Raw genomic sequence first — 27,795 nt, 5'->3', positions numbered from 1 at the left:
AAATGATCAAAAAAACAACAACAACAACAAAAAAAAGCTACAAAAATTCCCCTCAGTGGGATAGAGCCAGGAGGGGTGAAGGAATAAGGGTTTCCGGTGGTACAGCCCTCAATGGGTGCATTGTTCCCCCGTCTGCACCGCCAAGGGAGATCTCTCTACCATTTTGATCTCTGGGTGCTTGGGTTATCTCCAGTCCCGAGCTCCTTCAAACCAATGCTTATTTAGGGCAGGATTGTCTTACTCTTCTTCGGCGCTTACAGAACCTAAAGCATATGTAGGTAAGACAGAGGTAGTCTCCAAGAGAGTGGGAGGGCCCAGGCTGACACCACTAGATAGGTAGGCAGTAGGTGCCTTCTGCCCCCTGTACCCGGAACCTTCACCAGCTCGCTCATGGCAAGGTTCAAACTCCTTCTCATGTTTACAAAGACCGTCCTTGATCTGGCCCGCGCCTGCCTTTCTGCTCTGGCTCCCAAGACAATTTCTGTGCCCCAGCCGTCAAACAGGTCCATTCACCCCTCCTGAGCGCGCCTTGGGGTTACTTGCCTTCAGGCCCTTTCTCTTGCTTTACCCAGACTCTGCCACAAGTGACACCAACTTCTTCCCGAGACAGCCCTAGTGCGCCCACTGTCTGGGCACGCTTCTTCCGTCTGCCCCTCCACTGTGCTACGGGTTGGACCGGCTGCATTGTTTTTATCTAAGCCTCCCGCACCGGAGGATGAAGGCGTGTCTCTCACCCCTCCCTTTCCCGGGGTCTATTACAGGTCTAGGGTCTGCAGAAAAGTAGAGAAGGGAAAACGGGTGTAATTACAGCAGAAGTAGATTTACATTCAAGGCCGGATCAAGACTGGGTCAGGGATAGAACTGGGAAAGGTTTAATTCCCGGTTCCAACCACTAGACGACGCCCGCAGCCTCATTCCGGTCAAGACGCCTCCAGGTTTTGAAGTTTATTACCTGTCTAACAAGTTTCCTTCCTGTCCTACTATCCCTTTAAGAAGGTGAACCAGGTGAGCCAAGGGCTCCGCCCCCGGCGCTATCCCCGCCCCCCGCCCCCGCCCGGCCCTCCCGGCTCACCGAGTCCCTCGCGACCTGGCCCAGCGGTGGGGGCCGAGGTCCCAGGTCCCGGCCCCGCGCCATGGAGCGGCGCTGGCCCCTGGGGCTCGGGCTACTGCTGCTGCTCTGCGCCCCGCTGCCCCCCGGGGCGCGCGCCGAGGAAGGTACCGACCCCCGCCCTCGCCGCCCCCACCCCTCCGCGGTCGGCCGGCCTCTCCTGCAGGAGCCGGCATTCCTGAGAGGCCCTCCTTCCTGCGCCCCCTCCCGCTCCCTTGTTTTGCCGGGTCCGCTGGGCAATCGACTGGCGACGCCAGTCTTTGGTCTTTAACCCCAAGCTCCAGCTGTCCCGCCTGTCCCGGGTCAATCACCCCGACTCCTGCTGGCCAGCAGTCTTTGCCTGGGGGTGGAGAGGGAATTCCTGACTATTGCCAGGAAGCTGCATCCTGACCCCATCCTTCATGGGACCCTTCATTCCCAAACCAGGGATCCCAACCTCAGGTGCCCAACCCAGAGATCGATGCCCACCGAAGTCCGAGATGGGAAGTTGCTTTTTGCCAGTCCAGGCCATGCAACAGAGGGACCTGCCATCCTGGGGAAGGGTTAGGCTCAGATAGAGAGATAGAGGCCAAATTTTGCACTTAAGGCATGCACACCCTTAATGAAGCTGCTCCCCACACTTCCCAAAATTGGAGCTGTGCTGGTACTCCCACCCACTACCCCCAGTTACAGGCCAGTGCAGGCCTTTGACAGAAGTTTAGAATCAGGTTCCCTACCCAATAGTCCCTTTCCAGGGCCCACTAAGTATTCCCAAGGGCTTAGCACCGCCTGCCATCCACTCTGCAGCTCTGCAGTAGATAGATGGGTGTCCAGCCACACCAGCCCCGGATGACTGAGCCCTTGCAATTCTCTGGAGCTGCTCTTCCTCTTGCTTCCTGTCTTGGCTTTGGTTAAAGCTTCACACTCCAACCCTTGCCTGGCTCTGCCTTGCTCCCTTCACATTCTGAAGGAAAACAATGGAACCCTTGGAGTTCTTCATTCCTCAGTCCTGGGCCCTTTTGCTCTCCTAAGCCTCAGGATGTGGCAACTGTTTGGAAGAGGATGTTGGAGCTTGGGGCTGGAGCTCCAGAGGAGGAATGTGGGTTGCATATACCTCTGCCCCCCCAGATGACAGGCTCTTTTTTCCTCCACCTTCAGTCACTCTAATGGACACAAGCATGGCACAGGGAGAGTTGGGCTGGCTGCTGGATCCCCCAGAGGATGGGGTAAGTGTCCGGGAGGAAGGATCTGGGGTGCTTCAAGGCTGAAGGCCAATGGGAAATGGGGTGGAGAGGTGGGTGGAGGAACCAAAAAGAGCAGGAAAAACTGGAAGTGTCTCCTCCAGGAGGGGGAGGGGAGGCTGAGTCAGAGCCTCCTGAATGGGACATGGGGGGGGAGGGTCAGTCTTCACCTCATGGGGAATGCCTCCTTGGTTGCTCCTCTCCCTTTCTGCTCCAGGGGCGAATTCTTGAGAGGACCAGAGTAGGAGATGAGCCCCCATTTCCAGGGAGACAATGAATGTCCAATGCTGGGCATGGCCAAGGGCTGAGACCACAGCCTTGCCCCGGGAGGGACAGAAACACCAGAAAGCATCCTCTACCCAGCTCTGCTCATTCCAGCAGAGTTGCATTGACAAAGCTTCAGGGAGTCAGGGACCATCCAAAAGTGTATTCTAAGTTACGTTTCTGGAGAGGAGAGCCAAAGCTTTCCTCAGATTCTTCAAGGGATCTTTGACTCCCTCGGATCTTCAAGCTGCTCCCCTCAAGGTCCCTGAGTCTTCGACTCTTCATACCCCGCAGGCAGGCTCCTCTACCCGAGGTATTACAGTCAGTGGAGGATGCAAGAGCCTGCACTAAGTCCATTCTTCCTTGTGTGTCCCTGTAACAGAGTGAGCAGAGGTCAGTTGTGGGTGGGTCCCAGAGAGCATATTAGGACGTGAAGTCCAGAGAACACTCTTGCTGCTTCCCAACAGAGCTGGCCACAGCAGCACAGGAAGCTGCCTGAGCAGTTGGACACTCATGGGTCCTACACCCTGGTTTCCTCAGTAGTGTCTTCCTTACTGTAGGACCTGAGATTTCAGTTCAGTCTCTTTTGGAGGTCAGGGTTACTTGCTTTTTTTCCTTCCTGGTATGAGGGTCCTGGTTCCATTTGCTGCTTTCCCAGAGTGGCCCATAATTAGAATTAATAAACTAAACCATAATGTAACCTCCAGGAGGGGCAGCGTGGGAAATCCTGGATTAAGCCAGCCCTAATAGGCGCCTTGTCTCATAAACCAGCTAATCACCTCACAATGATGGCTGCAGGTCTATCTGCTGGCTCCTGTGGGCCTTGGTGTGCCCCTGCCACCTCCACCCAAATAACTCTCCTCTAATTGGACTGGAATGGGAACAAGGCCCCTTTCTCAGCCTCACAGAGAAAACAGTATTGCATTAGGAGGGCAAGAAGACAACCAGCAGTCACATGCTTCCATTCTCCTCTGACCCCCTCATCTTCCCAAAACACATGCACACACACTCAACATCAGGATCCCCAGAATGCACCCATGACCCAGCCAGCAGTGCCTGAGTGGTAAGTGAAAGGATCCTTAGTGCTGTTCCTGGCTGGCTGGTTCTCCCCCATCTGTCACTGCTGGAATAGGGAGAGGCAGATTGCAGCTGGGAACATCTGCTTCTCCAGGCTCCAGCTGCAGCCCTGGCAATCTGGCTAATGAGCTGCACATGAACCACCCACCAACCCATCCACCTGCCCTGCCCAGTGCCCTTCACTAGGGCTCCCATCTGGGCTTCCTCAGTCACCCACGAGGTGCCTTTGCATTCCAGCCCCCTTCCTCTCAGACAACTCTTGCTAACTATGCACTCTCTAACATAATGCAGAAAGATGTGCCTCACAGCAGCTTATAATTCTGCCCCACCCCTTTAACAATTCTTAATTCATGATGCTTTCTCTTGTCTTTTCCCAGAGCTGAGAGTAGGCACAAAAGCCCACGTACTGCAGTGGAGTAAAACCAGGGAAAGGGAACTTTCTTAGGGCCTCTGTTGCTTCTTTATCAAATTACAAGGTAGAATCCAAAATATCAATGGACTGCTTCTTTCTTAAGTTCATCTGGCACAGAAAATACTTAAGAATAACAGCATATTTTTTGAAGAAGAATAAAATGGGAAACTTGTCTTACCAGCAGATTTCAGAACAGCAACAATAATTAAAACAGATGGCTTGACAAAAATGCTCAGGCCAATGGAAAAGAATGGAAAGTCCAAAAACAAACACACATATCTTTTAATGTGGATGACATTGGAATTGGAAATCAATGTGGAAAGTATTGTAAGGGACAGGAAAACTTTCTACCCTCTAACATTTCTATAAGTGAGCCGTTGGAATAGATAGTAATGGGAGAAACCGTATTTTAACTAACCTTCATACACACAGGAAGTCCACAAAATATGAGACTGGAGAAAGGGTCAGATGACTGATGCATGCACACAATCCTGAGCTGAAGAAAGGAACTGGGGGTGAGAGGCAGCAACCTGCACTCAGATCACAAGCTGAGAGGGTGAACAAAGGCTGTCCTGCTGTGCAGGTACAGAGCCTTCTCCTGTATTAGAAGTTACCTCAAAGCAGTCCTCTTCCTGGTATAGATACCTTACTAATGTAGATTTCCTTCAGACATGTAAATTTTCCTTTTACTAGTTAATTCTGTATCTATAGTTTCTCAGAATATGCAAGAGAACTAAATTTTGGGGACGTATGTGTTGATTCCATAAGTATCGAAAGTATTGACGACTAATTATTAAATTGACCATTGGATGCCTGTAATTTCAAAGAAGAAAAGAAAAGTAGACACCTCTTCACTTAACACTATGTACACACACACACACACACACATAAATGCGCACATAAATTCTAGGGAGATTAAAATCTAAACCTAAAAATCAAACACACATAAAATTTAAGAGAAAAAGATAGAAGATTTTTATAATTTGGGGATGAGACTCTCAAGCAAAATACACAACACAAAAAAAAATCATGATGTTATTATGTAAAAATTAAAAATATACAGCCACCTCAAAGATATCATTAACAAAGAAGTGGTATGGCAGAAAACATTTGAAACACACATAATCAAGCAAATGATTAATACTGATATTATGTTTAAAAAAAAACTCATCCAAATGAATAATCAAATGTTAATAATAGAACATCAGGCAAAGGTGCATTCCTGCAATTCCAGAGACTTGGGAAGCTGAGGCAGTAGGATCACAGATTCAAGGCCAGCCTCAGCAATTTAGCAAGACCCTGTCTCAAAATAAGGTATGAAAAGGTCTGGGAATGTAGCTCAGTGTCCCTGGGTTCAATCTCTAGTACCTTATCACATACACACACACAAAAAAAAAAAAAAAAAAAAAAAAAAACAGGCAAGATTCTGAAAACATAATTACAAACCGGGCACACACTTGTAATCTCAGCAGCTTGGGAGGCTGAGGCAGGAGGATCTCAAAGCCAGCCTCAGCAACTTAGATAGACCCTAAGCAACTCAGTGAGACCCTGTCTCTAAATAAACTACAAAATAGGGCTGAGGATGAGGCTCAGTGGTCAAGTGCCCCTGAGTTCGATCCCCATTACCCCCCTCAAAAAAAAAAAAAAAAAACACACATAATTGCACATAATATAAATAGCCAATAAACAGAAGAGAAACACACAGCCTCCTCTTCAATGAAATGTAAATTAAATTAGCAAGAAGTACCATCAAAAGCAAGGTGAAAAGTTTTACTCAGAATTATTAGGCTAGGCCACCTCTGGGGATGAGGGTGGAAGGATGGGAGGACTTTCTTTATTTTGTGTATGTTTTTATTCCTTGGCGTTATATAATAAGCACATAGAGGCATGATAATTAGGAGAATAATCCCAGCCAGCTGCAGTGGTGCAGGGCTGTAATCCCAGTGACTGAGGAGGCTGAGGCAGGAGGATGGCCAGCATGGGCAATGTAGTGAGACTTTGTCTCAAAAGAAAACTAAGGAAAAAACTAAGGGTGTAGCTCAGTGGTAATGAACTTCCCCAGGATACACAAGGTCCTGAGTTCAGCCTCTAGTACAGGAAAAATAAACTCTGGAGCTTGAAGTACCTGGCTTCATGTCCAAACTCGGCAAGTGAGCAAGACACTCAGCCATTGGGCCTTGGTGGGCCTTACATCCACATGGAAAGGGCTTCTTTCGTACTGGGCATTATTATTGCTAGGTGTAAAATGTCTTTTAAAGTAAAGGAAGTTAAGGGGGCAGACTAGATGGTACCTGAGAGCACAGCCCACTTTCCCAATTGACTTTGATAATGGCTGTAACTGGAAGGAATATTGGATAAGGTGAGATTCCCCTATTAGACCATTCTATACTTGTTTTTGTCCTCCAAGAGCATAGGGGTTTTACTTCTTTGCAAAACAAGTCTCCTCTTTGAACAAATGAATAGAAAGGGTTTGTGAATAACTTTGCCTTTAGGGTACCTGATAGCTCTGCTGATCAAATAGGTAAAAGTTGGTGCTCACACTCCGGTAGTTTGAGTAGGCTAACTGAGGGGGCCAGAACTGGCCAGGAATTACTGTCCAAGTAATTCATAACTTTCAACATTAAGCCTACTCTGCTGTGGCCCAGCAGTCAGGTTAGGCAGGTTAAGAAGTATGACCCTAGGGACTCTGACACCAGCTTCCTCCTTGTCCACTCTGGTCCCTGACTCTGATTCTCTTCTCACAGTGGAGTGAGGTGCAACAGATGCTGAACGGGACACCCCTGTACATGTACCAGGACTGCCCACTGCAGGAGGGTGGAGACACTGAACACTGGCTTCGTTCCAACTGGATCTACCGAGGGGAGGAGGCTTCGCAGGTCCACGTAGAGCTGCAGTTCACTGTGCGTGACTGCAAGAGTTTCCCTGGAGGAGCTGGGCCTCTGGGCTGCAAGGAGACCTTCAACCTTCTGTACATGGAGAGTGACCAGGACGTGGGCATCCAGCTCCGACGGCCCTTGTTCCAAAAGGTACTGCTTCTCCTCCATGCCATCTTGGTCTTGGCACTGATCCCTGCCTGGCTCCTTACCATGACCCTGCTCAGCTAAGAAGAAACAGAAGGTGACAGAGACAACAAGAGAGTGCAGGCATAGAATAATGAAAAGAATGTGGGACTACAAACCAGAAAGGCTAGATTTGAGGACCTCTTTGCTGTGCCTGTTAACCTCTCTGAGCTTTAATTTCCTCATCATAAAATAGTGATTATAATGGGGCCAGCCTTATCTATTTTAGAGTCTTTCAATTGCATCCAGTAAGAAAACAGGATGCCACGGTAGAAGAGGGAAATGTAGTCCTGAGGTTTTAGAAATTTCTGTCTATCCTTGATGCTTGTCTTCCTAACACCCCAAAAAATATAGCTAGAATTTTGTAACAGGACATTTCCCTACCTGTGATCTCTCAATACTGTTCCTTTCTTTCCCACTCAGGAAGTATAGTGAATGTAAAAGAGTAAGGAGCATATTATTTTTTTTAATTAGTTGTTAATGGACCTTTACTTTATTTATTTGTATGTGTATGTGGTGCTGAGAATCAAACCCAGTGCCTCACGCATGCTAGGCAAGTGCTCTACCACTGAGCCACAACCCCTGCCCAAGGAGCATATATTATGGGATGTGCTCTCATTTCTTTCCAAAGAGCATGTTGTAAAATTTATTATTAGCAATAAATTAGTCCTGACACGCTCTATAACTGATCACCACATAGGTACCAGGATTGGGTGCCACCTCCCAGTGGTGGAAATTTTACGGACAGTACAGTCCTACTTGCTGGGTTCCAGTCCTAGCCCCATAATGTCATAGCTAGGTGATCTCATACAAGGTCTCTAATTTCTTTTAGTCTTAGTTTCCTCATCTGTTAAGTAGAGATGATAAGACAGCCTACCCCATAGGGTGATTGCATGGGCTGAATAATAATATAACACATTCAAAATACTTAATCAGGTTCCTCACACAGAATAAGTCCTTCCTTCACGATTGAGTAAATTGTAAAGTACAGGTTGAGTATCCCCTGTCTGAAATGCTTGGGATCAAAAATGTTTCAGACTTCAGGGTTTTTTGCACTTTGGAGTATTTGTGAATACATAATGAGTCATCTGGGAATGGGACCCTGTTCTAAACATGAAATTCATATGTGTCATTCACACCTTCTATACACAACTTGAAGGTAATTTTATGCAATGTTTTTAGTGTGCCTGTACCTTGACTGTGACCTGTCACGAGGTTAGGTATGGAATTTTCCATTTGTGGCATCATGTAGGTCCTCAAAAAGTTTTGTGTTTGGGAACATTTCGGATTTTGGATTTCCAGGTTAGGGAAGCTCTCCTGTTCCGTGGGATGAAGCATGGCTCTGCTGTCACTGCCTCTTCTCTCACCCTTCCTCCCAGGTAACCACCGTGGCTGCAGACCAGAGCTTCACCATTCGAGACCTTGCATCTGGCGCTGTGAAGCTGAACGTCGAGCGCTGCTCTTTGGGCCGCCTGACTCGCCGCGGCCTCTACCTTGCTTTCCACAACCCTGGTGCCTGTGTGGCCTTGGTGTCTGTGCGGGTGTTCTACCAGCGCTGTCCTGAGGCTGTGCATGGCTTGGCCCAATTCCCTGACACTCTCCCTGGTCCTGGTGGGTTGGTAGAAGTGGCGGGGACCTGCCTTCCCCACTCACAGGCCAGCTCTGGGCCTTCGGGCGTGCCCCGCATGCACTGCAGCCCCGATGGCGAGTGGTTGGTGCCAGTGGGCAGGTGTCACTGCGAGCCTGGCTACGAGGAAGGCAGCAGTGGTGTGGAATGCACTGGTAAGGAAGGACATGGTGAGAATCCTCAAGGGCCACTGGGAGGGCCTCCTGGGTGCCAAGGCAGGGAAGGAAGCCAGTGCTCCATCCGGTGACTTTTAGCCTAAGAGCCCTGGGGACACATTTGCAGAGGTGTTTCCGGTATAAGGGATTGGAGTGGAGAGAGGGGTGCCTTTAGTTCTACACTGGGAAACTGACTCCACTTCATCCTCTCTCCAGCCTGCCCTAAGGGCTCCTACCGGACGGACATGGACACACCCCATTGTCTCAAGTGCCCCCTGCACAGCACAGCCCCGTCTGAGGGGGCCACCATCTGTACCTGTGAAAACGGCCATTACCGAGCCCCTGGGGAGGACTCCCAGATGGCATGCACACGTGAGTCCATGGGGCAGGGCACAGTCGTCTGGGAAGAGACCCTTGACCTCTGCTGAGCCCTTGTTTGAATCAGAATTTTCTAGAGCTTATCAGATATTGGAGACTGCCAGGATGACAGGCGCTTGCTTTAGCCCCTCCCCTGTCCCCTGCTTTCCCTGGGAAAACACGGAAATGTGCTTCTGTCACTTTCTCTTCAGTAGAAGTCAAGTCTCTCTCTACGAAGGCTTTGGAGGACTTTGGGAATTGTGGTGGGGGTGGGAGTCAGCAGCCTGGGTGAGAGCAAAGCTGGCACCTACAGATGGCTCTTCTCCCACAGGTCCCCCATCGGCTCCACAAAACCTGAGCTTCTCTGCATCGGGGACTCAGCTCTCCCTGCATTGGGAACCCCCCACAGATATGGGAGGACGCCGAGACGTCACATACAGTGTGGAATGTTTGCAGTGTCAGGGTCCAGCACAGGAGAGGGGTCCCTGTCAGCCCTGTGGGACGGGCGTGCGCTTCTCCCCTAGTGCCAAGGGGCTCACCACGCCTACTGTGCAAGTCGATGGCCTTGAACCCAATGCCAACTACACCTTTAACATCAAATCCCAAAACGGAGTGTCAGGGCTGGGCAGCTCCCACCCGCCCACTGGTGCCTCCCTCAGCATCAACATGGGGCATGCAGGTGAGGCACCTGGAGCAAACAGAGGACCTAGGACCACAGGCATGAGGGATGGGGAGGAAGCAGTTGAAATGCTACTTAAGTTATTCCCTCTTTCCTTCCAAATCCATGTGTGTCCCTCCGGACTGTCAGAGTCACTCTCGGGCCTGTCTCTGAGGCTGGTGAAGAAAGAACCAAAGCAGCTGGAGCTGACCTGGGCAGGGTCCCGGCCCCGCAGTCCTGGGGGCAACCTGAGCTATGAGCTGCACGTGCTGAACCAGGTCAGGACGCTGCTGGGAGATGCCTCTGGTGTCCCTGCCTGGGCACACCCCAACGTTCCTAGCCCAGGATGTGGGATGGGGAAAGCACCCACAGCAAACTGTGACTTTCTCAGGACAAACCTTCAGAGAACTCTGGGCTTACCTTGCTGGTTAGCCTCTCCCCACATGTTCCGACACTTCCAGGGGCTGGCTCAGCACAGCCCATTTAACACAAGTCTCACCCGCAGGATGAAGAATGGCACCAGATGGTTCTAGAACCCAGGGTCTTGCTGACAAAACTGCAGCCGGATACCACGTACATCGTCAGAGTTCGAATGCTGACCCCATTGGGCCCTGGCCCTTTCTCCCCTGACCATGAGTTTCGGACAAGCCCGCCAGGTGGGTTCTCTCTTGTTCTGCCCCAAACACATCCCCCTGTCATCCCATAGAAGCACCTCTGCTCCTATTCCTCTTCTCTACACACCCCGTCTCCCTGGTGTGGGGAACAGACACATAGCACATATTAACTGCCTTTTAATTCCCATCACCCCTGTGAACTCTGAACGCCGGACTTCTTCACCATCTGTGTCTACAGTTTCCAGGAGCCTGACTGGAGGAGAGATTGTGGCCATCATCTTTGGGTTGCTGCTTGTTGTAGCTCTGCTGATTGGGATTCTTCACGTCTTCCATTCAAGGTGCTGGCTCCTGCCTCTTCCCTGCTCACCCATCCTGGGTCCCTGTGTCTGGTCAGAAGTCCTGACTATAGCCCTGATGACCCTCCCATCCTCTAGCTCCAAAGCTCAAGGTGGCCCCACTCCCATCCTGCACACCCAACCCCTGTTGTTTCTGGGGTAAATTCAGCCAGAGCCCATTGGGCCACACACGTGGTCCTGGGACCCTGAAGGAGCTGCTCCGCTCCCACAGGAGAGTCCAGCGACAACGGCAGCAGAGGCATCGGGACCGCCGCACTGATGTGGATCGAGGTGAGCCAGCAGTACCCATGCATGCTGGTGTGTGTGTGTGTGTGTGTGTGTGTGTGTGGCCACTGGGACACAAACGAGGGACCCACATCTGCCAGCTCAGCTTGGGGCGCGCAAGTGGGGTTTATTGTCCCTAGGGCTCTCGTGTTTTGCCACCTAATTAACGTTGGTTAATTAACTCTGCCCAGATGGTCCAGCGCGGCTCGGGTGCAGTTAGCTGCTGGCACTGGTGCTGCTGCACTGCCGCGCTGGGCCCTGAGCCTTCCCCACGATGGTGGCCAGGTCTGTAAGCGGAGACCAACGCCAGTCAGGCGGGGGATTGGGGTCCTCTGAGGCATGTGGGCTTCCTGCTTGTCACCTCATTAGGTGGCCTTGCCAAAGGGAAATCTGTGGTCCATCCAAGTGGCTGGAGTGAGAGGAAGGCTTCATCTGGGAATGAATGAGGTGTGACTGACTGGAGGGGCCTGGGGTCTGAGGCCAGGTCATGAGCCATAGGAAGATTGGGTAACAAGTTGGCAGCAAATTCGCTGTCCAGGCTTGGGTCCTGACCCCTGCTGTGGACCCTGAGGAGTGAGGAGGGGAGCTTGGAGGTAGACCGGAAGAAGAAAGGCTAGGCCAGGCAGACTTCATTGCTACGAATAGAGACTGTCCTCCACTTGAGCCAGGGCTCACCTCGGGCAGCAGAGAAGTGTGGGAGGAGTGGGCTCAGTTGTCAGCCCCTTCCTCCTCACCCCCTCCATACTCCCAAGCCCTGAAGGGGACGCTGCTATTGCTGAGCCCCCTGTCCTCCCACAGAGGACAAGCTGTGGCTGAAGCCCTACGTGGACCTCCAGGCCTATGAGGACCCTGCGCAGGGAGCCCTGGACTTCACTCAGGAGCTTGATCCAGCCTGGCTGATCGTGGACACCGTCATCGGGGAAGGTGATCTCCTTGGTGTTCCACAGCTGGTCCTCTCCGTGTGGTAGCACAGAGCTGCCAGCAGGCCGCTTCCTTCGGGCCTTCCCTGGGGACCCCAAGCTGGCCTCTCCTCTGGTCCCAGAGTTCCCAGATGAGTTCACACTCGCTCTGCCCTGTGTCCACTCTGAGCTGCGGCATTCATGTCAGGAGCCTTGGAGCCAACCTTCCTTGCCGCACACTTTGCTCTGGGCTTGTGAGTTTTCTGATAAACAAATCATCTCTGCCCATAGAGGTGTTGCCTTCTAGGGCTCAGGCTGTTCTCAGACGGTTCCCAAAAGTGGGAGAGATTCAGAGCCTCCCAGCGTTCCACCCCATCAGGGGCCCAGTGTCCTTGGGCTGCCCTGATCCTGTAGGTCACCAGAGGAAATAGATCTGAGCAGAGAACAAAGCTTGGCAGTGTCCTTGCCAGTTGTGCAGCCAAGCCAGCTGAGCCGTGACCAGGGAGCTCATGGGAAAAGGCAGCAAGGATCAGCCTCCCCCGCCACTTGGGCCTGCTCTTGACAAACACAGCGGCCCCACGGCACAGGGCCCATTTCCCCGGCATTTAGTGAGCGCCTACCACAAGCCAAGTAGTGCACTAACACCAGAAGACAGTGGGACCAGGTAGCAGAGATCCGCGCTGGCTCCAGATTGTCCCTTCCCTAGGAGAGACAGACCAATCCCCGACCCAGGAGGTGCACTCCACATTTCTGTGCCCCCAGAGAAGGAGAGGGCCAGAGGACAGGAAAGGGTCACTGCCTGACCCTGGGGCAGCCTGACAGTGCCCGAGACCACAACCTTGTTTTGTTTCCACCAGGAGAGTTTGGGGAAGTATATCGAGGAACTCTGAGGCTCCCCAGCCAGGACTGCAAGACTGTGGCCATTAAGACCTTGAAAGACACGTCCCCAGATGGCCAGTGGTGGAACTTCCTTCGAGAGGCAACTATCATGGGCCAGTTCAACCACCCACATATTCTGCATCTGGAGGGCGTCATCACAAAGAGTATGAGCAGGGGGGCGAGGGAAGGAGGGAGTAACACCACCAGCAGTGGAGGGTGTGCTACCAAGGGCAGGAAGCCTGGCTCTGGGGTGATGGCATGCGCTCTGTCTCAGGAAAGCCCATCATGATCATCACAGAGTTTATGGAGAATGGAGCCCTGGATGCCTTCCTGAAGGTGAGGAAGGTGGAGGACCAGCTGGGGAGGGGGATATACCATGGAGCCCTGAACCTTGGGAAAGGAGGTCCTGCTCATCCCCTGACTCACCCACTCATCCTGCTGCAGGAACGGGAGGACCAGCTGGCCCCTGGGCAGCTGGTGGCCATGCTGCAGGGCATAGCAGCTGGCATGAACTACCTCAGTGACCACAATTATGTCCATCGGGACCTGGCTGCCAGGAACATCTTGGTGAGTCAGAACCTGTGCTGCAAGGTGTCTGACTTCGGCCTGACCCGCCTCCTAGACGACTTTGATGGTACCTATGAAACACAGGTTAGAGACAAGTATGCATCGTGTACATGTCCATATTCACCATCACCCATCAACCATACAGTTACACCTGTAGAGTTACAAGTGTTTGTGCTCCTGAGACACAATAACCTTCTATCCCCATCCCACATGTCTTTTGTGTGTGTGTGTGTGGTGGTGGTGGTGTTATCGCTTGTTGTTGTTTTTCACCCCTGTTCATGCCCTAAAGCACATCACTTTTCTGTCCCATGCCTTCCTAGGGTGGAAAGATCCCCATCCGCTGGACAGCCCCTGAAGCCATTGCCCATCGGATCTTCACCACGGCAAGTGACGTGTGGAGTTTTGGGATTGTGATGTGGGAGGTGCTGAGCTTTGGTGACAAGCCCTATGGGGAGATGAGCAATCAGGAGGTAAGTCTGGAACATTCTTCCCCATGTCACCCCTGCTTCACATCGCTTGTCCCCTCTCAAATCCCTCCCATGGTCCTTTCTTGCAAATATTTTCCTAACCCCAGTTTCTCTCTGGTCCCTTTACATCACAACATGTTCTCTACTATTCCCAACCTGGTCAGGATTGCTTTGAGGCTATATTGCAGTGATCTTGTGTGAACACAGTTTGGTCCTAGGCCTGCAGGTCAGCTTCCTGCCCTAGGGCTGTCCTCCCTGTTTCCTGCTACAGGTAATGAAGAGCATTGAGGATGGGTACCGGCTGCCCCCTCCTGTGGACTGCCCTGCCCCTCTGTATGAACTCATGAAGAACTGCTGGGCATATGATCGTGCCCGTCGGCCCCACTTCCTCCAGCTGCGGGCACATCTGGAACAACTGCTTGCCAACCCTCACTCCCTGAGGACCATTGCCAACTTTGACCCCAGGTAACCATGCTGGGAAAGGACAGGTGAACTCAAAGGGCAGATCTGGAAGGACCGAAATGGGCACTCCACTACATCCACCAAGTGTTGGCCCCTGCGGAGCTCTGGACAGAGTCCAGCATGGGAGGCAGGATTCATTGAGGAGAGCCCACCCTGATGAGATAAGATCCCAACCTCCATGGTATTTTGATTGAAGATAGGAAACAAGCACACTGAAGTGGAATGCACATGGAAAATTTAGAAAGGTACAACTTAAAGAGGTCTGCTCACAATTACCAAGCCCACAGAAAATCACAGCCTGACGCCAATTCCCTGCCTTCACCTAGAACCCTTCCTGCAACTATCTCTCTCTGATCTGACTATATTGTATTATGGCCAAAGCCACATCTCTGGGGAGCTTCTGTGGCCCAGTCTGAGAATTGGATACATCCCCTTCCTCACAGAAATATCCTGCATGTGGAGGAAAGGTTCACACATTTGACCCATTTTGGAGCACCAAATGGATCCATTTTGGAGCACCATTTTGGAGCACTTGCTGGACAATGGAGACAAAGCAGGGCTTATGGTCTGGTGCCCCGAGGGAGCTTGGACAACTAGGTTGAGATGGGACTGGCAGGCACAGCCTTGGAGTCTGGGGAGGCCTTGTGACCACTGGGCCAATCTGAGGGTCCAGGGAGCTGAAGACCAGAAGACTGCAGCTATTGCAGGATGACAGCAGCATCCAGCTCAGGGACAGCCACCATGAAGCTGGGGAGGCAGCTGGGGTCAGTGCCAGGAACCGACCCTTTGGGAAGGTTGGACTTCCTCAGTGCAGAGAACTGTTGAGACTAGTTTTTCAAAACCATCCACGAGAGAGAGAGAGAGGGTCAAAAATGTACTTTACCAAGAACATGGCTAGAATGTGGAGAAAGAAGTGGTGGGAGGGGTTCAGGCAGGGGAGGAGCTGGGCCAGGCCAGGCTGTACTCCCAGTGCTTTATCAGTGGACCAGCCTGGCATACTGCCCTCTGCATCACACCACCATATATAACCTTGTTTCTGGGCGAAAAAGTGTTCCAAGTTCCAACTTTTGAAACTATCTTTTGGAGCACAGTTCCCTCATACGCTAGAGACTGCATGTGCTAATCTTTCTGGAATGTTGGACGTTTCTCCCCAGCAGATTTACTTTGCTAATGGTTTTTGGCTCTGGCTGGCTTTAGTACAGGAACACTCATTGTATTGCGGGTGTCAGAGCGCAACAATAGGTGGCAAAGTGTGGGTTGTTCCTAGGACTCGAGCAGCCACCCTGGAAAAAGGTGGGACCACACCCGCTACAGGGCCCCTGCTCTCCTGCCCCCCACTTCCTCTCGGTTCATGCCTGAACCAGCATCCAGGCAAGTGCCCAAACAGACTGGTTGGGGTCCCCTTCTGTCAGGGACTCCCAGGGCAGCTACTTTCCTCCATCAGTCAGCTGTCCACAGCAGGAAACAGCCCAGGATGTGGGTTCAGACAATGGGCGACTAATCCACCCAGCCCAGATGATCTCTGCACCCACGGGCTGCGATGCCGAGGCCCATTCCAACCAGCCCCTGAACCCTCAGGAACTGACTCAGTCTGATATTCCACAGGGTGACACTCCGCTTGCCCAGCCTGAGCGGCTCGGATGGGATCCCTTATCGAAGCGTGGCCGAGTGGCTGGAGTCCATCCGTATGAAGCGCTACATTCTGCACTTCCGCTCAGCTGGGCTGGACACCATGGAGTGTGTGCTGGAGCTGACGGCTGAGTACGGACACTGGGGCAAGGGGTGGCCTGGGCACAGGGCGGCAGCTGGGGGCTGGGCCACCAGGCTCAATGCCTCGCTTCTCTTCCACAGGGACCTGACGCAGATGGGAATCACACTGCCGGGGCACCAGAAGCGCATTCTTTGCAGTATTCAGGGATTTAAAGACTGAGTGGCCACCAAGAGGACACCTCAGCCCTCTCCTACCACTGTTCTCAGGACAGGCCGCCAGGGTCACCGCCTGGGCCCTTCCTCAACCTACAATACGTAGGCTATTGGTGCTGCTCCTGCCCTCTCTTCCAGGACTCTGTCTCTGGACTCAGGAGCCTCCTTGTTTCAAAAGGGAGGTGGGGGCGGGGGGTGTAGAGGTGAAATGACAGCTGGGCTGGGGGCGGGTTTAATATGTATACAGACATACACACACATATATATATTTTTGTAAATAAACAGGAACTGGGTTTTCATCCCTATTCCTAATCTTTTCATCTTCATCTCCCATCAAACCTGGACAGTTGTAGGCACTATGAAAGAGTCCATTACTGAAAATTTTGGAAAACAGGTTCTTTAATTTGTGGCTGTAGCCTCAACCTGGCAGCACGGTGCGAGGCAGGTGTCCAGGCTCGTCGGGCCTAGGCAAGCAGAGCACAGAGGCTGCTGAGACCAGCCAAGGGTGTTGGTGCAGCAGTGAAAGCAGCAGCACTAAGCCTGGTGCCCCCTAGGGTGGGGACCCTGGAGGACAGCGGGCCTTCCCTGCAGCATAGGCAAGGACTGCAGCCCAGGGCTGGGCCTCAGCACCCTAGGCCAATAGGGCCCTGGGTCAGGGCACTTGGGATACTAGGGAAGGGTTTGGAATGGAGGGAGGTTCAGGGCGAGTGGAGGTAGGGATTGGTCTCAATGTGGGTGGCCATTGACGGGGTATGGACCTGCAGTCTGGAAGGAGGCCTGTCCGCATTATGTCTGGGCTTTAGCAGCATGGCACTTCCGACAAAGCACATGGCCGTCCAGAGGGAAGCAGCCGTCGTCATCCGCTTCAACAGACAGGGGCTTCCCACAGTCCTGGGAAGAAGAAAGTGTAAGAGGGGCACTGACCAAGAAGGTCCTTGCTCCACCTCACTGTCCTGTCTTCAGCTTCATTTTTTTTAATTAGGAAAGCCAAATGCTTCATATGGCCCAGAGCTGGTGTCCTGATCATGTGTGTCTTCCTGACCACAACAGGTTCCCACTCTTTACCCTCTAGGTCTCTCTCGGCTTCCAGGGTCCCCTCTCCCCACCACCCCAGTGCAGGCTTGGGGCCTCTCCTGTCCTGTCTGCATTCCATTCCAACCTCCTGTCTCTTAGAACCTCACTCAACTCCCCATCTATGCCACAATAGAACACTTCCCTCCCACTGGGCAGCCCTTCTGTGTTTATCCAAGACTCAAAGTGACCTTCCTGAGGGGACAGGAGGAACAGCTGACCTCACACTTGTAACACTTCATGTGGAAGTTCTTGTCCAGAGCGACCACTCTCACGGTCTCATCACGGCCAGGCTCAGGCATGATGGGCTCTGCGCAGACGGAGCACTTTGGGGCATACTGCCTAAGGCGGGAAGAAAACAAGGGTCAGTGGGGTGCAGATCACTTACGTTTTCATGCCCCCTGAGAAAGCACAAGGTATTACGACTCCGGTTGGAGGGCCACATGGCAGACCTCTCTGTCCTGCATCTCCAGGGGAGGGAGCTCAGGAAAAATGACCAAGATTGAGCGCCACAGCCAGTCCTCATCAAGGGGAACTTTCTGCCTCCCCACTCACCCTCGCAGCACCCATCTCCCACACACCTGACTCGGTGTTCTTTCCCACCAGAGCCTCATCTCCGCCTTCCACACTGTAGCTCAGCAGGAAACGTGTGGGAGGTGAGCCTCCAGCTCCCACCCTGGCTTACCCCCAACCCAACATGTGGGTGTGTCTACCCTGAACCCCAGGCAGTGCAGAGGGGCATGGAGTCCCAGTCACCCCACATGGAATCCTGAAAATGCATCCCTGAGGTGGGGGCAGACAGCCGTTTTCCCAGCCGGCCCTTTACTATGTGACGGTATTTTGCCAGCCAGCCTAAGAAAGTGGCCACTGTGTTTCTAAGGAGAAACCAGTGCTCCCAACAGTTGATCACCAAAGGAACTTTCAGAACTCAGCCTGTGTGTGAAATGAAGTCATGCCAGTACATGCTGCTGAACACTGAATACACACCCAAAGAAGCTCTGGAGAGAGAGCTAGGGCAGGAGCAGCCAGTAGCAGGACTAGCTATACAGGCCTAGGGCCACTGCACAGCTAAATCCAGATGTGCTGTTCCCTGCTATCAACAGGCAGGCTGTGGGGCCAGAAAGCAAAACCAGAGATTTGGAGCTAGCCTGGGACCAGGTATTAACCTGGCTACCAAAGCATGGATGGAACCCAGAGTGGGGCCCAGAATGCATGTAAGTGGGTCCTCACTTGTGGTAGTCAGGGACGCAGTGAGGCCGGTTGGCCTGGTCCACAATGAAGGAGGTGCCTTCCAGGGGACAGGCGCAGACCACGCAGGTGAAGCACTGCGGATGGTAGGCTTTGCCCGTGGCCCTCAACATTCGTTCAGTGATGGGCTGCCCACAGGTGTTGCACTTCTCCAGGGTGTCCTGAGGAGTCAGAGGAGCAGGATGCCAGGGAACAAGCACCCAAGGCCCAGGTTCCAAGGCTCATCCACCCCTTTCCCAGCCCAAGAACCCCAACCCAGACTCACTGTGTAACAGCCCTCGCAGTATGGCACCCCCTCCAGGCTGTAGAACTGCTGTCCCTGGAGCTGCTGCTCACACTTGTGGCATGTAAAGCAGGTGATGTGAAACAGCTGCCCCAGTGCCCGGACTGCGGGCTGCGAACGGTCCAGTGGCTGTTGACACTTGCCACAGGACTCTGGGAAGGCCAAAGAAGAACACCATGAACAGGAAGAACTTAAGCTTGCAAGGGATCAGCCAGCTCAGGCCCCAGCCAACACAGCAATGGAAGGGGAAGTGTCACCACAGCAGGCGATGGACTCACCATTCACTGTCACACTCTGCCTCTGAGGTTGCTCCATGTCCTGCATCAGCTGCTGAGTCAGCTGCTCCAGCTCCTCCACCTCCTTCAGGGTCAGGGGTCCTGGAGCCCCAGGAGAGCGCACCTGAAACCCCAACACCTTCTTTACATTCTCAAGGGTCACTCCCTCCAAGGACCCGCCCAGACCTGCCCGCTGACCCCCTTCTTCCAACCAGGACCTAGCTCTTGCCTGTTTCCTAGATGCTCAGTTTAAAGCTCTTCCTTCTCCCCCCCCCTGCCCAGGCCAGCAGCACCACATACATCACAGAGGGGCAGGGGATGACCTAAGCACGCATCTCCACCCACTTCACCCAAAACCCAACCACACCCAAAACCCAACCCCCGCCCCAACCCCTGCAATCACAGACAGGCCAGAACAACTGAGCAACAGAGGCCACGCACACTGAAGCACTGAATACGCCAGCCACGCACCAACTCCACAGAGCATGCTCAGACACAGCCCCACGGGGCAGGGGCACGCAATGCGTGCACACTCGTGCACACACACCTACCCGTCCCGCCTGCTGCTGAGCAGCCCCTGTTAGCGTGAGGATGCAACACAGGCGGGAAGCACAGGTTAAACCCCAGAGCTGTCTGCAGAGCTCCCCAGCCCTCAGCCCTACAGAGACCCTGGAGTCCCTCCTGAGTGAGGGGTTTCTGGTCTACTTGACCCAAATCCCTGCCCAATAGGCCTCAGAGGAGGCCCAAAGACCAGTGCCTAGGCTAGCCCACCCCTCCTGCTTAGAGGGATTCTGAGTTCTGAAGACTGTGGGTGGAGGTGAGGGAAGTTTAGGACAGGACACTGCAGGAGGGCTGTCAGACCGGCAACAGCATGTTCATATGACACTCCCGCAGGAATGTTGGTAGGACCTGCTGACGCTGTCATTCCTTCAACACAGGAACCGCCATGCCTCCTGCCGCTTCCTTCCACGGCCACTCTCCCCTCAGCCCTGGCTCTGCACCTACTGCTGCACCACAGTAGCACCAGGGCTTGGCTCAACTCTGCTCTGCCCAGGGAAGCACAGAATTAGAGTGTGGACTTCCCCAGCTCTTAGGCATGTTCCCCTAAGACTCCTGCAGTCTCCTACCCTCAAACAATAAGTCCCTCAATGAAAGCATCCCCTTTTGCTTCAACTAGGTTTTCCTGCCTGGTTGTGGGGTCAGAGAAAATGACTCGGGGAGCTCTGTTCTCCAGTATCACTGTAAAGGCCCATTCCGGTCTTTGAAAGGATGAACAAGCTATCCATACCCCTGCCCTCAGGCACCCATGTCCTTTAGGACACTCGAGCAGTCACTGCCTTCCTCTCTGCCTGCCAACAGACCTTGATCTCAATTCCCATGGCTATGAACTACTTTCCATCATTCACTGTACAACTGGAGATGCACTGGACCTAAGGGTTATGGGTCTCTGTCCCAAAGATCCTCCCAGGTCCCTGGGGCCTCTCCTTTACTCAGTCTGAGTTTGCAAAGGGAGCCCAGCACAAGGCTTGAGTCTCCTGATCCCACCTCCCCCCAATGCCTTTCTGAAATGTCAAGCCCCCAAGCTGATCCCTTGAGTTGCTATAATGGGGTCCTATTGTCGCTCTTACAGCCCTCTACTACCCTCAGCTATCTGGCCCAATCTCCAACCCTGGGTGGCACCACTGCCTGCTTCCTGTTTCAACCTCCAAGCTGCAGCAAGGAGGTGGAGAGATCACCAAACACTGCAGAGTGAGCTCACAAAACACTGCAGCGCCCTCCACGCCCTCCAGCCCTAGGCCGGCTGTCTGTATTTAGCTCCAGCAGATTCCCAGTTGCCTTCCCCACAGCAGCTGTTCCAAAACTTTTCCATGTCCTAGAGCCCCCAAATGCTTTATCCTCTCCCTCTCACAGATGACCTCACCCCAACACAACTGATGGCAGCCAGCCAGCACAAGCTCCCTCAGTGTCCTTCTGAAGCATAGGAAGCACTACGCCTGTGGCCCTGTCCTTGATCTCTGGGAATGCCTCGGGGTGAGACGGCCCCAGTTCTCAGCATCACTGACCCTTCCCTCACTGGCTCTGGCCTCCTGTTTTACAGACACACCCTTGATCCTCCTCCTCTAACCTGAAAAATACCCACACTCAGTCCTCCCCAGAGTCCCTAACAAACTTTGAGGCTACACTACCAACTCCATGTTCCTACCACCCACTCACTTAACTCCTTTCATTCTGCCCCCATTTACAGGGTACAAATGAGCTGCTCCAAGGCCATCTACAATGTCCTAACAGTCATATCTCTGGCCTTACTGCTCCAGTGGCCTCATTCATTCTCCTGATTCGCCCTTCTCCCCCCCCCACACTCCCACTTGGCCAACATGGCATGACCCCAGCTCCCCCTACACCATCTTTGGAAGCCACAGTCTCTACTGCTTCAGTGTCGATGCACACTACCACGTACACACCTCTGGTCAGGGGCCTATTCCTAAATTCTGGTCCCACATTTCTAGCTGGATAACAGTTCCAGCCTAAAGCAAGGGTTCCTAGAACCTGTTGCTCAACACTCTGACAGTCAGACCCCTCCTATTCCCATCCAAATCATTTCCCCTTCAGAACTTCTCTATTTTGTCAGCAATAACATCACTCTCCAACACACCCAGGCCCAGAATCCCCCTGGCATTTCTACTTCTCTCCCTCCTCTCTTCTTCCAGCTACTTGTCAGTTGCCTCCTCCTGTAGGCTCTTCCTTTGTGATAGCTCTCATCCCTGGGTCTTATTTTTCATTGCAACTAATGTTACTGTGGCCCAGGAGTGAACTCACACACGTCACCGATCTCCCTTCTCTAACACACATCTCTGCTGGAAAAACTTTCCAGAGAGCTTCCAAAAGCACTGCAATCACCAGCCCTCCTGACCCAGCCACACACTACTGAATATCATTAATGACTCTCCAATATGCACCAGCTCCCTGGTGTACGATTTCATTTCCTACTCTCTCTCGCCCCCACCTACCTAAGTATAGCTCTTAATTTTCCCACAGGAACTTTCTGCTTTCTGTTCTCCAAATACCCCTTGTGTATTTGCACCCTTGAGTTTTGTCCATGCCATTCCCACGTACATGCCGTTCCCTCTCCTCTCTGGATTCTTCAGACCTGCCCATCTTTCAGGGCACAGCATGCCCACAAAGCCTTCCCTAACTTACCAGACCCCTCAATGGCTTCTGGCTGTAAGTTGTGAAAGTCACAGAATTTTCACTTACAGGAACTCACTGGCACTTGGCCTTTCCTCCTATTCTATGGGTGAATATACACGTTCACAGTATCGGTTAGACACTATGGTTGGAATAGACCACCATTAGGGTCCCTTCAATTCCGAAGATCTCTTCTCCTGAACTAGAGAGCAAGAACTGTTTTGTCCCTACTTTGGGCATGTACATGCTACACAGAGATCCCAGCACTTCCTAAGCATTAGCTCACTACTCTTCACATGCAGTATATGAATGTAAAGATGGAGAAAATGAGGCTCAAAGTTCACCTAACTTGACAGAGTCTAACAGCTTGTGCGAAGCCAAGCCAGGAATTCTATCCCAGGTCCCTCAACTTCCAAAGGCTAAACCTCTTTGAGAGATCTCTTCCCTCCCATGTCCCAGGTGTCCCAGCCTACAGAGCACAGAGCACAGTGCCTGGCACTCAGTGGATGCTGGTGTTTACTGGTGCTTCACTCTTATCTCCAGATGGGCCCTCGGGCGGTGACAGTGTTCAAAGTAGCCCGTAGATTAACTCAAGATCCAAGAATGGGAAAAACCAAGGCTGGCCTGCTGAGCTCATCCTTCCCTTTCACATTCTGGGGCAGAGGCACAAGGCAAGGTTGACCAATCCTCCTAATTCAGAGAGAGCCCTGGTTGCTCTGCCCATGGGGTCAGGCCCCACCCATGCAGGCCCCTACTGTAGAAGAGCTTTCCCTTCCCATCATTCTATCAGTCCAGCCCCCACCCCCAGTTAAAACTACTATCCTACCCTTCCAGGCCCTCCCTCCCCAGGACCCTCACCCTTATTCTCTGGCTCCTGACTGAGCCCTGTCCCTATCCCCCCCGTTCTCAGCCTCCTAGTCCCTCACCTGGTTCCGGTTTTGGTTTGGGGCCGGTGGGGGCACTGGGTGCTGCTTCTCCTGCACTCGGGGCTTCTCCCTCTGCTGAGCATAGGTGAAGTTGGGGGGTTGAGGGGAGCCTGTGCCAGTGGAAGGACCAGTCTCCGAAGGCCCCGATTTTTGATTGGGCTGTGACACGGGTCCACCTGGAGCTCCAGGGCTGAACTTAGAAGCCACAGGAGTAAACTTGGGAGCCACTGGAGAAAACTTAGGGGCTGGAGCTGGAGCTGGGGCTGGGGCACCTCGCAGCTGGGTGTTTGTCAAAGCCACAGGATGGGCCTGGGGCTGGACATGGAGTTGGACCTGAGGCTTGGTCTGGGCCTGGGGTTGGGCCTGAGGCTGGACATGGAACTGCGGCTGGCTCTGAGGCTGAGCCTGGGGCAGAGGCTGGGTGCTAGAAGGGGCCTTCCAAGGAGGCAGGGGTGCTGTGCCCCCAGTTGCAGGCTTAGCACTGGACTTGGGAATGAATGGAGTGGCAACTGGAGGGGGTACATATCCAGATGACACCTGCAAGGGGAGGCAGAGAGGAGAGAAGTGCAGTCAGAAGTGGCTACCTCCCTCCATGCCTCTCCTCCCAAACCAGCAAAGTCCCATCCCTTACCCGGGCTTTGAAGGGATCATTCTTGGTCATATCATCCAGCAACGAGGACAAAGAGTCAATCTCCAGGTCAATACTGCTCACCTTCTCCCTGGGCTAGAGGGTCAAGGGTCAGAGCACCCACTCCAGTTCTCCATGCCCACCCCACCCCAATAGGTGCAGAGGAGGTAAGAGGAAACACCCTTCTTCCCTTTCCTTAGGGGTGCCCCAGTGTAGTTGCCCTCCCAGGTCTCCATACCTGCGGCGGGAGTGGGGTGGGGGCCTCAGGCGCTCCCTCCATCTCCAGAGGGGGAGGTGGTGAAGGGAAGATGTCCTCCTCCAGAGGCGCAGGGGGGAAGGGTTCTTCGATGGGGGGAGGCGGAGGTGGGAAGGCACCTCCCAGAGCACCCTCTGCATCGTCGCCATCCCCAAGGACAGGAGGAGGGGGTAAAGGAAAGTCTGGGAAGGAAGGAGAGGGCCATCGGTGGGGGCCCTCTTTTCCTCTATTTCCCGCCGTCTACAGCTCTAATCCTAACCCAAGAACTCTCCTGGGGGTCCTGGAGCATATTGGTAAGGAAAGAAGGGGCGCAGCCCTGGTGCTCCTGGGTCAGGAAAGACTGAGAACTCGGTAGAGAAGTGGTGCAGCTCCCGTTACACTTCGGAGAATGGACCTACAGGGTAAAATTCGTGGCCCACATTCCCGCCTCCCACCCCCAGGCGGGGGACTTGGAACGGTCCCAGGAGCCCTGGCGCCCAGCCATGAGCTCCATGATGAGGTAAGAACATCTGCTCGGAACGGGGTGGCTGGGCCCAGCCCCCTCTGCAACCACCTTCCCAAATACCCCAAATTCCCAAAACCCGCCCCACACCCAGTGCCCGCGGAGGTCCAGCCCCAAACCCAGCTGCATACCTTCTGGGGGCGGCGGGGGGATCTCACCCACTCGGCCCATTTGTGCGCGCTGGGCCCCGGCCGCAGCGGGAGGCTCGCTGTCCCCGGGCCGGAAAGGATTCACTTTGGGCTTTGGGGCCACCACGGGGCCGAACTTCTTCTGCGGGGCGTAAAAAGCCGGGGCCGAGACCGAGACAGAGATCGCAGGAGGCGGGCGGGGGGCCGCCATGGCCGGGCCGGGCTGCGGGGGGGTGGTGGCCAGGTTACCAAGCGGCGCCGGGCCGAGGACCTCAGGCAGTCTCAGTTCTCTTCCGCGACCCCCCGCACCCAGGGTCCCGCGCCACCTCCCCGGAGACCTCCGCGCCTCTCCCGCGCCTCACCGCGGGCTGGGAGCTTACGCGCCGCGACTCGGGTGACCGCCTCGGCACCGGGTCCGCGGACTCTGCGTCCCGGTCCTGCAGCCTCCAGCCAGCCGGGGAGGCACGCAGGGAAGAGGGAGGGAGGGAGGGCGGGGAGAGCGCGACGCCGAGACCATACAAGGAGCGGCCCGGAGAGGGGGCGGGGAGAGGCGGGGAGGGCGGACAAGGCAGGAAACTCCCCCAGGAAGGGGCCCTGATCCTGCCCGGGGCCGGAGGCTCCGCGAAGGTCCGCCCGCCGCCGCCCCCGCTGCTCCGGCCCCGAAAGACCACCCTCCCCAAACACAGGCCTCTGATGTCATTTCCTGACCTGCCCCCCCCCACACACACACACACAGCCCGACCCGCGGGTGCGGGAGATCTGACTCACGTCCCCAGTCCGGGCAGAGCCGGCGGGCATGTGTCCCAGAGGTCCCGCAGCAGCCTCGTCCCCCCACTCCCGACCTGCCGTTACCTGCTCCCCTCCACCCGCTGCTGCTTCTCCACTGAGCCGTCAGCCCCGCGCCCCAGATGCCCTGGGAGGCTGGCAGGACTGGGAGGAAAGTGGGCTCCAGGGTGGGTGGAGTGGTGTAGGGGGAGTTCCCTCTCCTTGCACCATCACCCACCCCCGCCCTTTTGTGGCCACAGGGTGTGTAAACACCAACCTCAAGCGATCTTGGGGGATGCTAAATTCCACCGCTGGGCAACCTCTTAAGGCTTCTAGGAATCTGCATCGCCGGCGCCCCCGCCTACCGTTGCGGGAGGGAGAGTGCGAGCAGCGGAATCAAGGTGGGAGGGCAGGACCCAGGTGAGGGTTGCCGGCGGATTTCGGACGTGGGAAGACAGACTTAGACGCAGGCGACACGTCTCCGCAGTTCTTCGCCTTCCGCAGCCCGTCTGCTCAAGGAGCGACTGTGGAGCTCTCGGGGATTTGGAGACTTCACTCGGTGGAGCCCCCCACTGGTCCGACCGGATTCCTCAGCCTGCGATTCAGCCCCAGGCTACGCGTAAGAGACCAGACCTGTGTTCTTTCTTCATTTTAACTGCACGTGGAAACCTACCCAAGCGTTTCCTGAATTCTTCCCTACTCACCACGTCATGCCCTTCCTCCTCTAGCTCAATATGCACCCTCGGGCGCTCCCGTTTCTCGAATTTCGTCATTCCTGACTGATACCTGAGACAGTCTCTTGTTCACCCTCTATTCAGTTTCCAGTCCCTGCCCTCCAAATCCCCTACCCCCCACTGTCAGGGAACATCTAGGCTAAGATTTAAGGTCATGCAAAATAATCCCGTGACTTTATGATGAGAAAACGGGGTTTGTGAGCTGAAGAGATGGGCTCAGGTCACATGCAGGTCAGGGTTCATTGCCTCCTACCGTGTAAGTCTGAAGCAACTGCTGGCGGACGCTCAGAGCAGACTGTAGCCAGAATGCGAAGTTCCAGCTTGATGCCCCACTGACAAGTTTCTTTCACTAGGCTTCACTTTCTCTATGAGGGTGATGGTATTCAGTCCACCCTCCTTGTTGGATTATACAGAGAAATAAGTGAAGTACCATACCTGAAAGTGCTACATAATAGTATAATTAATTAAGTCTCAGTCCTGCCCAGAACCCGGAGTACCTTCCAACCTGATTAGCCTTAAGGCAATTTCCCCCACCTTTTCCCTTCCTGATTGCCAGGCCGACCTCTCATGGGTCTTGATGTATGTAGTGAGTGCCCTCTCCTTCCTTCAACTTAAGTCCTTAATTATATCTAAGACTACATCATCACTACCTTTTCAGACCCCACTGTTCTTTCTTTTCTTTTATTGTCTTTCTCACTAATATTTCTCATAGCCACAACATGTGTGGTCATGCATGAAAGAAAAAGAGTAGTGCACACCTCTCCGAATTGCACTAGCCAATCCTGAGCCTGCCCCTATGAAGATCTGTTAGAAGCATGGTTCTGGATTTCCTGTGCATGTTGGAGATTGTCTTTTGGGCTCCACAGGCCAATAGTTTCATCTCCTTCTAAATATGCTCACATGGGTGGGGGGGAATAGTTTTCAGATAATGTTGTAAGAGTCAAAGCAAGTTACTCTCTAGAAGGCTCCTTAAGGGATGTGCATGTGCACAATAGAATATGTGTAATTGTGAGGCAGATAAACCTATTTATAAATCAAGAATAGAAGGGTGCGTAGGCAGGCTTAGTTTTACTGACAACTAAGAGCATCTGGGATGCAGAATATTAGAGCTAAGAGTTTTAAACCAGACATTCTCAATACAAGTATAAACACAGAATTTCCCAGAAGGACAGAATCACTGGCCCAGAATATCTCAGTGGAGCTTAACAATCAACCTTAAAATGCAGACCATGAACAGGAACTGCCCTAATGACTCTTGGGTATTTTTTTTTTCTTTTTTCAGGGGCGGGGGAGGTACTGGGGATTGAACTCAGGGGCACTCCACCACTAAGCCACATCCCCAGCCTTACTTTGTATTTTATTTATAGACAGGGTCTCACTGAGTTGGTTAGCACCTTGCTGAGGCTGGCTCTGAATTCATGATCC

The 27,795-nt window shown here is 53.5% G+C and overlaps 2 protein-coding genes across 8 annotated transcripts; one reads left to right on the top strand and one right to left on the bottom strand.

Annotated features, from left to right (window-relative positions):
- Positions 1-1,061: 1,061 nt before the first annotated feature.
- Positions 1,062-17,316, top strand: Epha1 (EPH receptor A1). 3 transcript variants are annotated; one of them, XM_046434103.2, is made up of 18 exons: positions 1,062-1,215; positions 2,246-2,313; positions 6,826-7,107; positions 8,520-8,922; positions 9,139-9,294; positions 9,611-9,958; positions 10,088-10,215; positions 10,443-10,593; positions 10,790-10,889; positions 11,119-11,177; positions 11,970-12,095; positions 12,928-13,113; positions 13,224-13,285; positions 13,394-13,600; positions 13,837-13,986; positions 14,255-14,448; positions 16,051-16,206; positions 16,297-17,316. In XM_046434103.2, the coding sequence occupies exons 1-18, from the start codon at positions 1,134-1,136 to the stop codon at positions 16,373-16,375; spliced, it is 2,937 nt and encodes a 978-aa protein (XP_046290059.1). In that variant the 5' UTR covers positions 1,062-1,133; the 3' UTR covers positions 16,376-17,316. The 3 variants fall into 3 exon arrangements, with proteins under 3 accessions (XP_046290059.1, XP_058431707.1, XP_058431708.1); XM_058575724.1 differs by having other exon boundaries at positions 8,520-8,937; XM_058575725.1 differs by lacking the exon at positions 1,062-1,215 and adding an exon at positions 1,437-1,549 and having other exon boundaries at positions 8,520-8,937.
- Positions 16,750-26,154, bottom strand: Zyx (zyxin). Of its 5 annotated transcripts, none has more exons than XM_046434107.2 (10): positions 25,914-26,154; positions 24,875-25,094; positions 24,224-24,423; positions 23,989-24,081; positions 23,358-23,894; positions 19,249-19,384; positions 18,953-19,122; positions 18,670-18,848; positions 17,661-17,781; positions 16,750-17,259 (listed from the first exon to the last, which is right to left on the bottom strand). In XM_046434107.2, exons 2-10 carry the CDS (start codon positions 25,080-25,082, stop codon positions 17,155-17,157), a joined length of 1,749 nt encoding a protein of 582 aa, XP_046290063.1. In that variant the 5' UTR covers positions 25,083-25,094; positions 25,914-26,154; the 3' UTR covers positions 16,750-17,154. The 5 variants fall into 5 exon arrangements, with proteins under 5 accessions (XP_046290063.1, XP_046290065.1, XP_046290064.1 ...); XM_046434109.1 differs by lacking the exon at positions 25,914-26,154 and adding an exon at positions 25,724-25,741; XM_046434108.2 differs by lacking the exon at positions 25,914-26,154 and adding an exon at positions 25,252-25,368.
- Positions 26,155-27,795: the final 1,641 nt, after the last annotated feature.

Source organism: Marmota monax, unplaced genomic scaffold, assembly GCF_021218885.2.
Source record: "Marmota monax isolate L192 unplaced genomic scaffold, Marmota_monax_Labrador192_F-V1.1 WCK01_AAM20220418_F8-fsc00122, whole genome shotgun sequence".
NCBI classification, from domain to species: Eukaryota; Metazoa; Chordata; class Mammalia; order Rodentia; family Sciuridae; genus Marmota; species Marmota monax.
The sequence above is the reverse complement of the archived record's forward strand: the minus strand, read 5'-3'. Positions and strand labels throughout refer to the sequence as shown.